The sequence below is a fragment of the Trichosurus vulpecula genome, chromosome 4 (assembly GCF_011100635.1).
Source record: "Trichosurus vulpecula isolate mTriVul1 chromosome 4, mTriVul1.pri, whole genome shotgun sequence".
Classification (NCBI taxonomy): domain Eukaryota; kingdom Metazoa; phylum Chordata; class Mammalia; order Diprotodontia; family Phalangeridae; genus Trichosurus; species Trichosurus vulpecula.
In genome coordinates, this window is record NC_050576.1 from 210,568,593 (window position 1) to 210,582,332 (window position 13,740).

General features: G+C 33.9%; 1 protein-coding gene across 2 annotated transcripts in view; it reads right to left on the reverse strand.

Moving 5' to 3' along the window:
* Positions 1-13,740, reverse strand: part of CEP112 (centrosomal protein 112) — a 495,213-nt gene that overhangs the window by 465,118 nt on the left and 16,355 nt on the right. For both annotated transcript variants that reach the window (XM_036753261.1, XM_036753260.1), the window contains exons 3-4: positions 10,810-11,000; positions 9,092-9,264 (exon numbers count right to left, since the gene is read on the reverse strand). In XM_036753261.1, coding sequence (XP_036609156.1) covers positions 9,092-9,264; positions 10,810-11,000 — 364 coding nt within the window. The remainder of the gene's footprint in view (positions 1-9,091; positions 9,265-10,809; positions 11,001-13,740) is intronic.

Below are 13,740 nucleotides of genomic sequence, written 5' to 3' on the forward strand. Positions count from 1 at the left end.
CACAGCACTCAGCTGAGGACCTCATCTCATACTTCCCAAGAAAAACTGAGGCCATTAGCTAAGTTTGCCCATCTTCTCCCCATTTCCTCTTATAACTGAGACATCTTCCTCCACTATCTGCAATCCTTTCTTGGGTAAAAAGGTAGCTCTTCTCCTTGCCAAAGGCAACCTGTCTCATGTATCCTTGATCTCTACCATTCCCACCAGATATTATATACAGACATAGATATCTCCTTCCCTTCTTAGCTAAACTCCTTGAAACAGTCATCTACGAGATACCTCCACTTCCTCTCATCTTATTCTAAATTCTCTGCAATCCAGCTGCTGACCTCATCATTAACCTAAAAATATTCTCTTCAAAGTTGCCAAAGATTTCTTAATGGCCAAATCCCATTATTTCACTCAATCCTAACTATTCTTCATCTACATGCAGGCTTTGCTGTCAATCACCCTCTTCTCCTAGATATCAAGCCTCTCTTCTCTAAGCTTTCATTACAACTCATCTTTTGGTTCTTCCCTCTACTTATCTGGTTACTTATTAGTCTCTCATTTGCTGGATTATTATCCAGGTCAGACCCACCAACTTTGGGTGTTCTCCAAGAACGTTTCTGGGCCCTCTTTTCTTCTTTCTCTGTACTACTTTAGTGATCTCATCAGCTCCATGGGTTCAAATACCATCTCCATGTAGATGATTCCCAAAACTATATATCTAGTCCTAACTATTCCCATGAGTTCCAGTCCCACATCACCAACTGCCTTTGGACATCTTAAAGTGGATTCCCAAAATAGTATCCATCATTATCCTTCCCCCCAAACTCTTTTTCCTAACTTTCCCACTACTGTCAAGAGTACTACTGTCCTCCTAGTCACTTAGACTCATGACTTCAGTATCATTCTCCTCCACCTCTTGTTGCCCTGCATACTCACTCTATTGTCAAAAGTATATATTCTTTTCTCTCTTCTTACATTCCTACTACTTTTCAGCACCTCCCCAGTAAAACCTGTACCACAGCAATAGTCTCCCAATTAATCTCCCTGCCTCAAGTCTCACCCCATTCCACTCTATCCACCATTCAGCTAAGTGAATTTCCTAAAGACTACGTCTAACTATGTCACCCACCTACTCAATATCCTCCAGTGGCTTCATATTTCCTCAAGGATCAAATAGAAAATCATCTGTTTGGACTTCTCTATGGCTTCTGTGATCTAACTAGACTCCAATAACTTTGGAGGAAAGAGTGAGGCTGATGACTTTGTGCAGCGATGCCTCGCTTAAATCCAATTCACACAAAACTCAAGACACCACCCTCATGATGTCATTGGTCCTCTTCAAGAACAAAGGACAAACAACAACAATGATCTAACTACACAGGCCTATTTACTCTTCTTCAAACAGGACACTCCAATTCCTGACTCTGTAACATTTCACTGGTTATCCCCCATGATCTACCTGAATTCCTTGAGAACTCAGCTCAAATTCCACCTTCTAAAGGAGACCTTTCCCAGGCAACAACATTGCCAGTACCTTCCTCTCTTAAACTGTTTTCCACTTAAACTGCACATTTTGTATAAGTGTCTTGGTTATTTTTATTTGCATGTTGTCTCTCCCGTTAGAATGTGAGCTTCTTGAAGGCAAGGGCCATGTCTATGCCCCTTTTTTATTCCTAGTGTTTAGCACAGTGACTGGCACATAGTAAGTACTTCATAACTATTCGCTGAGTGAATTACATGGAAGAAGTCTGAATATTAGCTATTTATTTAATTACTGCAGGAACATCAAATTATTTTAGTATCTTGAAAGAATTAGTGAACTTGCTAGCATTTTAAGGTAACAAAGAAAAAAATGGTCAAAACAGAGTCCAGTAAATGTCTTAGATTTACAGGATCATATATAGATTGAGAATTGGAAGAGATGTTAAAGATCATTTAGTCAAACCCCCTCATTTTACAGATTAGGAAACTAAGGCTCAGAAAGGTAAACAGATTTGTTAAAGTTCACAGGTAACAAGTAGCCTAGATAATTATGGAAAGGTAACAGAAAATATATCACTCTTCATAACAACATGCAAAGATTTAGGTACAAGAAAAGATGACTAAAAGCAAAAATTAAGAAGATTAATGAAATGAGCAGCTCAATTTGGAACACAGGTCCTAAAGTTTTTCTTTTAAAAGAAAATAACTTCAATACTGTAGATTTCAGACCAAATAACAGAAAAGGAATAATAGGCAATAAACCTAATGTGACCATCTTTATTTTATGTATTGAATAAATCATTTGTTTGGAAAAATCCAAAATTTAAAGTTAAGATGGTGAAGGTTTGGGGGTGGGAGAGAAGAATATGGTAGCCTCAGAATACTTCCAAACAGAATTTGGATCGAGGCTCCATATTTTCTTTCATAAGAAGAATGAAGGTAAGACATACTTACCATCTCTACTGAATAAAAGAGTCCTTTAAAAAAGGCTTCAAAAGGACTCTGCATCTTTAATAATATAAAAAGGCTAGGGCACAAACAGCATAATCTAAAATGCCATTAGAAATACTTCACATACAAAAAGGTCTAAGTAAAGCAGGATTTTATAAAGTGATCAAAAAAGAAACACTAAGGGGGAAAATCTTTTAAGATTAAAGAGGGTTTTCAAAGGACAAGTTGAAGTGGTTGTAAAATTTATGAGGCAGCATTAAACTTCAGTTCTAAGTAACACTAAATTATTCACTATAAAAACATACATGTGTCAAATATTATAAGCCTCTTAAACTTTTTAAAAACAATTTCTTGCAGAGTTGAGTAGAGGTGTTAGGTCAACATTAAAAGATATCAACTTTTTACCTAAGTCCATTGTGACACAAAATAAAAGAGGTAAATTTTAGAAAAAGAATACTCCAACATAACTATTTGTGAGACTATAGGACAAAAAAGCTATCATACCAGCATTATGAAGTTGGGTAAAAAGGACATTGCTAGACATTAGCTAAAGAAATTATTGCTTTTATCAAATGTGAGTTCTGTAAAATACTAACAAAGTTATGTTGCTTTTCTACCTTCACACATGGTAACCTGTTAGTAGAGGATCAAAAATTATGTAATTCAGAAAATATAAAGGCAAATGTACTCTAAAAAGATAATAATGTGATGGTAATTAATATGCTCATATTAATTACCATCAATGACTTGCCTTATCACTTGGCCCACAAGTAAATTAAGCATCTTTTTCCTAAAATCTTTTGTTGATTTTATTTTACTCATGATCTATCAGATATCGACCACTGACTAAAATAGCTCCTGAAATCTATTCATAGATGTAGTAGAATGAAAAGAATACTGGAAGTAGTATCAGAAGACCGGGGTCCAAATATTTCCACTGCTACATATTATGTGACCTCGAGCAAATCATTTCTCTTTTTCTGGACCCATATCCTCATCCAAAGGGTTTGAACTAGATGACTTCTAAGGAACCTTCCATTAACCTATGATTCTATATGAAAAGACTCTTCCATATAACAAAATAAACATTAAATAAGCTCTTTTGCGATTCATTTCAAATTCTCCAAATTTATTTCATTTTTCTACAGATATCTGAGTGGTAGAAACTAGAGGCAACGTGGCACAATGCATAAAAGGTCAGCCTTGGATTCAGGAAGTATATAATACATATTTGCTGAGTGCCCATGAAGCAGATAATTAACCTCTCAGAGCCCTAAACAAGTCTCTATAATTGTAAGTTTCAGAAGTTTCCAATCTGCACTGGTGGAGGATGTTTTTGCATAGGGAGGTCCCAACACTGAAGAATCAAAGTACTTGACCTCTCCCAAAGAATAGTAAACTAAAATTATACACTACTTTTTAATCATATACAGATGAGTTAAAGGATCTCCACAAGTCATCAATCAGTGAACTCTATCAAATGCCTAAAGAACAACTAATAACTAGGCTACACAAACAATTCTCAAAACCTGAAGAAAAAAACATTCTATCAATTTCCTTTTATGAGACAGAGTACTAATATCTAAACCAGGGAAGGACAAAGCAAAGAAAGAGAACTACGAACCAACAACACTAATGAATATTGATTCAAAAATATTAAAGTCATAAATCATTTAAAAATTATGCTTGTCTAACAAGATTAGAGAATTCAAATATCTTTAAATTAATGAAAATACCATACCATCCCCTCCAATTACCCTAAATGTAAATATTCTTATAAGTTTGTTGGATTTTTTTCTGCTAAAAGAAATTCATTATGTTCATCTATTAAGTATAATCTCCAAATGCTATCTGCTTTTATCTTTTAATGCATATCTCATTCACTTAAAATTCTTTTCTATTATTGGAGGAGGAATGTAGCTTAGATGTTAAATCTGATTAAATCAAGAACTCATTTCCCTACCAATTATAGCACTTTGGTTTAATAGGCTTACAATCATTAAAATTACTAACTACAACTAAAACCAGCAAAAACCTCAATAAGATTTTTTGCATTAAAGGCAATTCAATGAATAGGGTACCAGAAAAGAGAAATTAAATGATTTTTTCAAATGACAACAACTTTATCTCTCATCCAAAGGATTTTATTTGCAAAAAAAAAAAGTCATTAAGTGAAATTTGAAGAAAAATTTCTCTACTGTTTTTTTCTCAAACTTCACCGGAAATTAGAATGAAGATGAAAGAATCCATACAACCAGGGCAAGAACAACTGGGCAGTTAAGGTCTTCCTCCTATCCCTAACCAGCTACTCACAGCCATCGCTCCATTTCTTATTCAGGTAAACAAATGCTGAAGAAGACAGTCAGACAAAATTATTTATTTCATTTGTAAATGAGCTTGTTCAAATGTTTCAATTTATTTACCATCATTAACCTGACACATGCATAGAAGATATCTTGTTAGACAAAACTTAAAGGTATCATTTTGCTCTACTGAATGAAATGTATTTTGGGTTATTTTTGTATAGTCAACTAAGACTAAGCACAGTAGGACCTTGTATACTATGCAGCTTTTAATAAATTTTATGACTACAAAGATATGGTCTGCTATACAAAGTCATTTGAAAAATCTACTTGTTCTCATACTTTGATCAAATATTCCTTCAATGCATGTGGACTTTAGTCCCATAAAATGCTGGTAATGATGGCAAACAAGGCAAATGAGTCAACAGTAATGAATGGAATGGAATGCTCCTAATTTATAGGAGACAGTTTCAGAGAAACCCAAAATTTGTATGAACTGATGCAAAGTGAAATAAGCAGAACCAGAAGAATAATTTATACTACAATATCAATATTGTAAAAATAAACAATTCCTAAGGACTTAAGAACTCTGATCAATTCATTGATCAACCACAATTTCAGAGGGCTAATGATGGAGAATGCTACTTGCCTCATGAACAGAAAAGCAATAATATTCAGGAGACACATATTTTTGCATATGAATTCGTTTAATTATGCTTGTTACAAGGGTTTTGATTCTCTTTTTTCTTTTTGTGGTGGAAAGGGAAATGCTTAATAACTGCAAAAAAGCAACATTTAATTTTTTTAAAAAGACGCCCTCAAGCTCAAGCTGAGGCATCCTGTCTGCTCTTGTGACTGACGAGTCCCTGGCCTGTGCTGTCATTTCTTGAGGGGCCCCAGCCATGGTCATTTCAATACTAGTTCAGCTGACTCCTAGACTTCTCCACTTCCTTGTCAGTATCCTTGCCTTTGTGCAGGTACTATATCCACTCCCCTTACTCTCCCCCTTTTGTAATATATTCCCTTATAAGAGTGCAAATTCCTTAAAGGTAGGCACAATCTTGTTTGCTTGTCTTGGTATCCTCATTGTCTTTACTAAGCTCTAGCTACCTATCAAAAATATAGCACCTCCAGCACAAATGCATATGTATATATAAATGTGCTCTAGTGTACCTACTATTCATATTTTTATTTTCTTTGGTACCACTGCTACTTCTCATGTAGGACAGGCGTACCTGTGAGGTTAGTGTGTAAATACTTTGGACCTACTCTAAGTGATGAAAAAAAAATAGTTCGTGACATCATAGGTTTAAAGTTAGGTCCTGAGAGGTCAAGTCCAACCCCTTCCTTTTATCAATGAAGAAAGTGCAGTCCATAAAAATTCAGTTGAAAAATCAAGGATTTAAATTTGAATCCTGTAGTATAACACTTTGTACATTACACCATGTTTTATGAAAAAAATATTTACAGATCTTTTCCATTTTTCATCTGTTTGCTTTCCTTTTAGAATCATCCTTTAATATCCTCAAATAATTTTGCTTAGAGTACCTTGCTAATCATTCTGCAAACTCCCTTCATTCTTGCTGTTTTATGAGGCAAGAGTGCTCATAATTGTCCACTATTTTCCTTCATAAGACTTTACAAAAAAGTTGCTACTCCATAAGCATTGTTGTCTTTGTCTTTTCTCTTCCTACCAAGCAAAGTGATCAAATATTTGCTGGCTAACGGATTCTAGGCTGTTTTGATTTCACTGTTGAGGGTATTCATTTATATCAGTTAAATTTCCTTAAGGAATCATGATAATCTGCTAGTATCACTATTTCATCCATTTCTAATTTAATCAATCTCAACAGATTGCTTAAAAGAGGCAGGTAGGCGTTACGTCAATAATATATACATGACTAGATTTTCTTCTCATTTTTATTCTTCTAGTTTGATAAAGACTTTGATCTTTGTTCTATATAACTGATGATCACAGACAGCTAATTAAAAAAAGGCTTCCCACATTATTTTTTAAAATGGCTCTTATCTGTTAAGTTATAAGCAGTTTTCATTTTCTGTTATTTATTGCTCATCACATTCATGCCTCCTAATTTTCCTCAGTGTTTATGATAACTAGGAATGAGACTTTTATATCGTTTGCAATATGATTCACTTCCTATAGGTCACTGGACAAGCATCAACACTATGTTAAAATATCAAGATCTTCAAATTTAGAATCACACTTCATACCTAAATTTAGGTCTAGCAATTAACCAAGGGGCCATTGATGAAAAGGACTTTCCACTCTGAAACCCAAAGGATTTGCCACAGCATTCCCAGCAGGACCTCTGAACAAGAAACTTGGTTTCCATCTAGCTCCTCATTACCAAAATGGACATGGCTAGTTATCTCTTGGTTGTTCTTTAGAGGAATGATCTGGATTGTTCTATGTTACTTGTAGATGTCAGAGTTTTATAAGGTATCAGGATAAGACTGACTTCTTATCCCAGATAAGATTACCATATCCTATAAATGACTATAAGAACACCTTTCTCCAGCTGTCACATGACAATGGACTCTTAGAACTAATTGCAATTCTTTGGAATTTTTATGATACTTACAATTGTACGATACCAAGTTCTGACAAGAAAAAATATTTTTAGTCCGGAAAAAAATAGAGAATTGTATACACAAGATTTTCTAAATGAAAAGAATTTGAAGAAAGTGACAATATATATTAATGTTTGAAATGTCTTCCTTGTGTGGGAAGAGATACAAAACAGGGGATCAAAGAAGAAGAATATTAAAGCACCAACTTCTAGGTAAATTAGAATCGAGAGGCCTTAATATCATAGTTGAAATAACTAGGTCATTAAGCTAATAACTATAGAATCAAGATTATTTGCCTATAGTATTCTAATAATATTATACATATGAAGGTCTCCTTTTCTACTAATTTTGCCATTATTTGGATGTCTATAATTTGCAATACCTTTCTCTGTAGTCCTGTAGTCCATGAGACTATGTCACTGATTTGTCATGATACAGCACCACAAATGCATCATTACCTTTCTGTTAGATAAACACTCTACTATAGTTGCAGCTATAATGCAAGAAGTGTTGTTTTACATAGTGTGTATGAACTCTCAAACTTCCCTTTATATTTGAGATTCTAATCTAGTAAAGTCAAGTCAACAAGAATTTATTAAGCACATACTATACCAAGCCCTGTACTAAGTGCTGGGGAGAGACCCCTTCATAAAAAAAGTTCCTGTTCTCAAGGAGCTCACAGTCTAATGAGGGAGAAAACATGGAAGATAAATTGGAGATAACTTCAGAGGGAAGGCACTAGGATTTAGGAAAGACTGGGAAAGGTTTCTTGCAGAAGGTGAGAGACTTTAGCTTTGACTTCAAGAAAGGCAGAAGGTGAAGATAAAGACATAGTGAGTTCTAGACCTAGGGTGTGGGTAGTGAAAATGCCCAGAGGAGGGAGACAGTTAATATATCATGTGTCAAAAACAAAAAGGTGGCCAGTGTCACTGGATCACAGAGTTTATGGAAGAGGAGTAAGGTGAAAGAAAACCGGAAATGTAGGAAGGGGTCAGGTTATGAAGGGTTTTAAAGGGCAAATAGAGTATTCTATATTTGATCCTGACAGAGACAGGAAGCCATTAGAGTTTATCAAATTGGGGGTAGGGAGTAACATGGTCAGACTTTCAAGTCAGGATGATCCAATTTAACTTCTGATTGGAGGACAGTCTCGAGAGGGAAGAGATTTGAGGCAGGGAGAACAACCAGAAGGATATTACAATATTCCTGGCATGAGGTAATGAAGGCCTGTACCAGAGTAAAAGTAGGACCATGCTCAAATATCCTAGCAATTGCTTGATAAATTAACTAATGTGTATTTCTAAAAGATCTGATAACCAAACTCAATGCAAAGTGAGTCAACTTATTTGCTTTAATATCAGCCTTGTGAAGTAGGGAATTCCACCTCATTGTAGGTCCTCAAGTAGAGGCTGGATAACCATTTGCCAAGTATGTTATGACTATAAATTAGACTAGTTGATGCTAAATTTGCCCTTCCTAAAATTCTGTGATCTTTTTTGTTATACAGAAAAACAAAATCAGTTATTAAAAAATAACAAAAAGTTATTTCTGGTAAAGGAATATATGTGTGTGAATGTGAATATGTGTGTATATGTATGCAGTCAATAAGCATCCACTATAAAGTATAATCAGAAAGATGATAGAACTGGAAAGGTCATTAGTATTTATTCCAAATCCTTCATGTTACACATAATAAAAATGAGTTAGGAACTAAATAGAGAGGTAGTACATGAAAGTAGGCAAAACTAAAAAGTTTTATTTTTATGACATACCTCTGTGCAACTGTTGGTGATTGCATAAATGTAGTATCTTCATCAGATGAAAGTCTCCATGATTCACCTGATCTATAGTCTGTTGGCCTCAATTCACTCTTTACCCAGTCTGGTAATCTCTCTGGATTTGAACATTTTGCTCTTGCTAAATTTGGCTCATCAAAATAGATGGACTGTTAGAAAAACAATTTAGAAATTTTTTGAAATGTACTCTCATGAATCAATCAGTTATCATTTCCATAAGTTTTCAGGTTTAACAAACTTCCTTGAAAAAAAATTTATTTAATCTTCAAATGTATACAATATTCAAGAGTCAGTTAAAAAGTGAAGCCAAGAATATTATCTATATCTTGGGAACTTATATTTAAAAAAACCCCACAAAACTATGATTTACAACTAAATTTTCAAACCATTAAAATTATGGTATAATTATTTGCATTACATAAAAATCCTTAGTACTACCAAAAGATTTCCTGGAATGTCATTGAAAATTCTTTTTAGAGTTGTTAACCACTTTTAGACTAAGGACCAGACAAATCTAAAGTGTCAGAAGCCTCTATCAAATGAGATTTACCAGAAACAAAGACAAAGTAGCTCTGAAATTACAACATATCAATCAGTGAGAAAATATGATTCAATTTATAAAAGTTCAATTTTCATACTTTTTTCAGTAAAGGTCAGTGTACTTATACTTTACATTTTTCTCTCTGAATGGAATGTGAAAATTTTATTTTTTTATTCATTAAGACCTATGCAACTCTCATTCAATCCAACAACCAAACATGCCAAATCAGTTATCCCATGAAATACAGCAAAACAATATATTCTTTCTGCACCAATTCTCCCAAAGAGGTCGCCCTCTCTGTGTGTATATGACAGCCTGGCCTGTGTCCCAAAGACCAAGAAATTAATTTTATTGACATTAAAATATGAAGGCAATTTATTGAATAATCATGTTTATTTCGGTTTCTAGTTAAATATCACCTCATATAACCACTACTCCCAAAATTCTTAATCTTAACCTAATTTTTCATAACAAAGATACAGAAAAGAAATTATGGCATCTAACCCAAGCTGCAGCAAGCCAATGTATGAAATTTCACTTTTAACTTTTTTAAGGAAATATATATCAAATTTATATCACATTTTACCAATCATCAAGAATTTTAAGATCCCCATTAAGAAATGTTAAAGGTAATGTGATGAATTTGTTCTTTACAATCATTGTCATAACTTGGCACTCTAGATACAGTACTCAGGCCCTCAAATTCTACAACTTTCCAACTAGTTCAGGGCCATGAATCTAACCCACAACCACCACCACCATGTCATATTTCCTGCCAAAGAAAAACAGATTAGCCTGGCAATGTGGCACTGCTGACACTACAGAGCCCATCTTCTCCTACAGAAACACAACTATTGTAATATCATGAAATCTTGATCTGGAAGGAACTTAGAAGTCTTCTAGTACAACTCCATTCAACAGCATTTTTCATGTTACAAAGTAAAAGCTGACAGCAAAATTAGGTTTGATATGTTTTTGAAAGTTGATTAATGAAATGAAAGCCCCAAAATCCTAAATAACCTGATTCAATAATAAACCATTTTGCTTTTATTTTACCAAGAGCCAATTTAGAATACTCTCTCTGCAAAAAGATGATATGCTAGTAATCCCTTCTAAAGAAATAAAATAAATATCATATTTGGATGATACCCACCATGTAAGACGGTAAAGTTTTCAATGTCCCTGGTTCAGGTCGGTATGTAAAAGGGCCTTCTAAAACTCCTCGTTTAAGCATATGTATTAATAGTTTTGCATACAGGTTCCGATTCTTCCTACCCATTACTCCTGTGCCCGCTCCTGAAGGTTCACATAGTTTTTTAATCCAAAGTGCACACCTCTGTCGCTCTAGAAAGGTATAACACTTGTTACTACTATATTTTCCAAAAAATAAAAGGCAGTATTACAAAAACATACATGGAGTAAAACTTTTCCTGGACTTCTTGCCTTTGTACTTCTCTTTTTCCTATGATTTATGCCATTTTTGTATGTCTTTTATCCTCAAAGAAACAGGATCTGTAGTTATCTAACACAGTACTTATACATAGAAGATACTTAAACAAATTTTTGTTGAACTGAATTGTCTTTGTCCATAAATGTAACTTTGTTAACTATTATGAAAATTTTTACTAAAAAAGAATTTCAGAAAAAAGTTTTAGAATAAATATAAACTAATTCTTGCTAGTGAAAGGTAATGTAAGGACCTCTCTAAAAATAGAGAAATAAATCCATTTCAATAGTTGTACTGTAGAAATCCTTCTGTAATTCCGGCTGTACAAATCTAGAAGAAGATAAAATACAATCACTGAATTATTATTTAGCTTTTTAAAAACTTACTGGGAAAATAAATTTCAAAATTTTTATCCATTAAAAGGAACAATTACCAGGGATTTTTATCTGACTCAGAGGGCTTACTATTAATATTCCTGAAAATAATCGAGTATTACTTACAGATAATTCCATAAAACAATTATCCTTTTAAAAATCTACTTTAAAAATATAGCACTATCTAATCCACAACCATTCGTTAAACTATTTTGATGTGCAACAGCATACTCTTAGTTCTCATAAAAACTATATTTTAACATTAATCTATCATCAGCCAAATTAAATTTGAAGATTATATCTCTAACAAAATCATAATTCTGCCTTAAATCCCTTGGGTTTATAAAGGTCAGGTTTATTTGTTTTGCCTATAAAATGTATTAGTACTGGATTTACCACTTTGCAAATGTCATTACTAGCATGGGAATATGAGCGTGTTTATGAAAAACTTGACTTCTTGGTTTATAAATTATGCAAGTCTAAGTCACTTACTGAAATTTCAAGTAGGAATAATGGAAATGTGACATATTTCACATAAAAATTATATAAGTAGAAATAATTTGAGTAGATGGGAAGGTGGAGTTCACATCTACAACTGCATTAGTAGAGGTACCTCCTGGTGTAGAAACTCCCTTCATTTATGTAGCTCAACCAATAATATGTAAGTTATAACCTTTAAAAACTGCCTAGGGCACTGACAATTAAACTGACCACACAGGACACATCAGAGACAGGATTAAAACCCAGGTCTATCTGATCCAAGATCAGCCCTCTATACTGTTTTCTCAAAAATGACTAGTTTAAACTTTTTATTTATCAATTAAACATGAATCACACAAACTTATATACTGAAATTTCACTATACTAGGTCATTCAGCAGCAACAATAATGTAATAATAGCTAATATGTGTGTGTAAATATATATATATATATATACACATTTAATATGTATATATATATATATGATTTGAAGGTAAGGTCATATCATCTGTTTCTCACAAATCTGTATGGTGGGTACTATAGATGTTAGCACCCCCATATTTTCAAGAAAACTGTATGGAGCTCAGAAAGGTTATAAGCCCTTAGTCAACCCTTAGTCTCATAAGCAATCACTCGAATTAGTGAGAAATTAGAAGCCAGTTCTCTCCAGACTCTAAATCCAGTACTCCCACTACTACAACACACAACATCTAATACTTTTTTAACAAAGATATAACACATTTTGTCCCTAGAAGCTTCACTAGCAAAAGTAGTGAAGTTAATAGAGGGAGTACCAGCACTGGTGAAATAATAGGAACAGTAAAAAAAAAAAACAAAACGTGTGTATATGTATGTTTGTATATGTACATAATCTAGAATGTGTGGAAAGGGAGGACAAAGAGTAAAAATACAATACTTATCAGAATGATAAATAAGGTGGGCAAGTAGGGCTTTTCCCCAAGGGTACTAATAGTACTTGTATTCCAGCTGGATGAAACTACTGAGCTTAGCCCCTGACTGCAAGAATGGGAAAGGAAGGGGGAGGAGGAGAAAGGTCCATACCTGTGATTTAATCAACTGAGGGGATTTGCAGTAAGGAAATTTCCAATGTAAATCAGCATCTTCTCTTCAATTTATAGTCTAAGACAACTGCTTAGAACACTGAAAGGTTAAGTGATTTGTCAGGGGTCATACAACCAAGTATGTCAAAGATGGAACCTGAACCCAGGGCTTTCTAACCCTAAGGCCAGTTTTACCCACTATTCCACACTGGTACTTGGCAAGAATAATTTAAAAGCTATTCTATAAAACAATTTGGAATTATGCTAAGAAAACAACTAAAATGTTCATACATTTTGACCAAGAGAGCCAACTGCTATATCAAAATCAAAATTTCAATGATATAAAGGAGGACCCTATAAATACCAAAATATTTAAAGCAGAACTTTTTACAATAGCAGAAAACTCAAAACAATGCAGATGTCCATCTCTAGGGGAATGACTAAATAAATTATGGCACATGATTATAATGGAATATTACTGTACTATAAAAATGATGACCATAATGAATACAGAGAAGATGCAGGGACTATTATGAACTGATAGAAAGTGAAATGAGCAAAAGCAGGCAAATGCTATATTACCAACAACTACCACAGCATAGAAGGAAAGAACAAGAAAACTACAGAAACTAAAAGCTGTGAAATTATAATAACCAAGCTTGGCTCTAAAGAATACACCTCTCCCTTTCTTCTTTGCAGAAGTTAGGACCACAGGTGTCAAA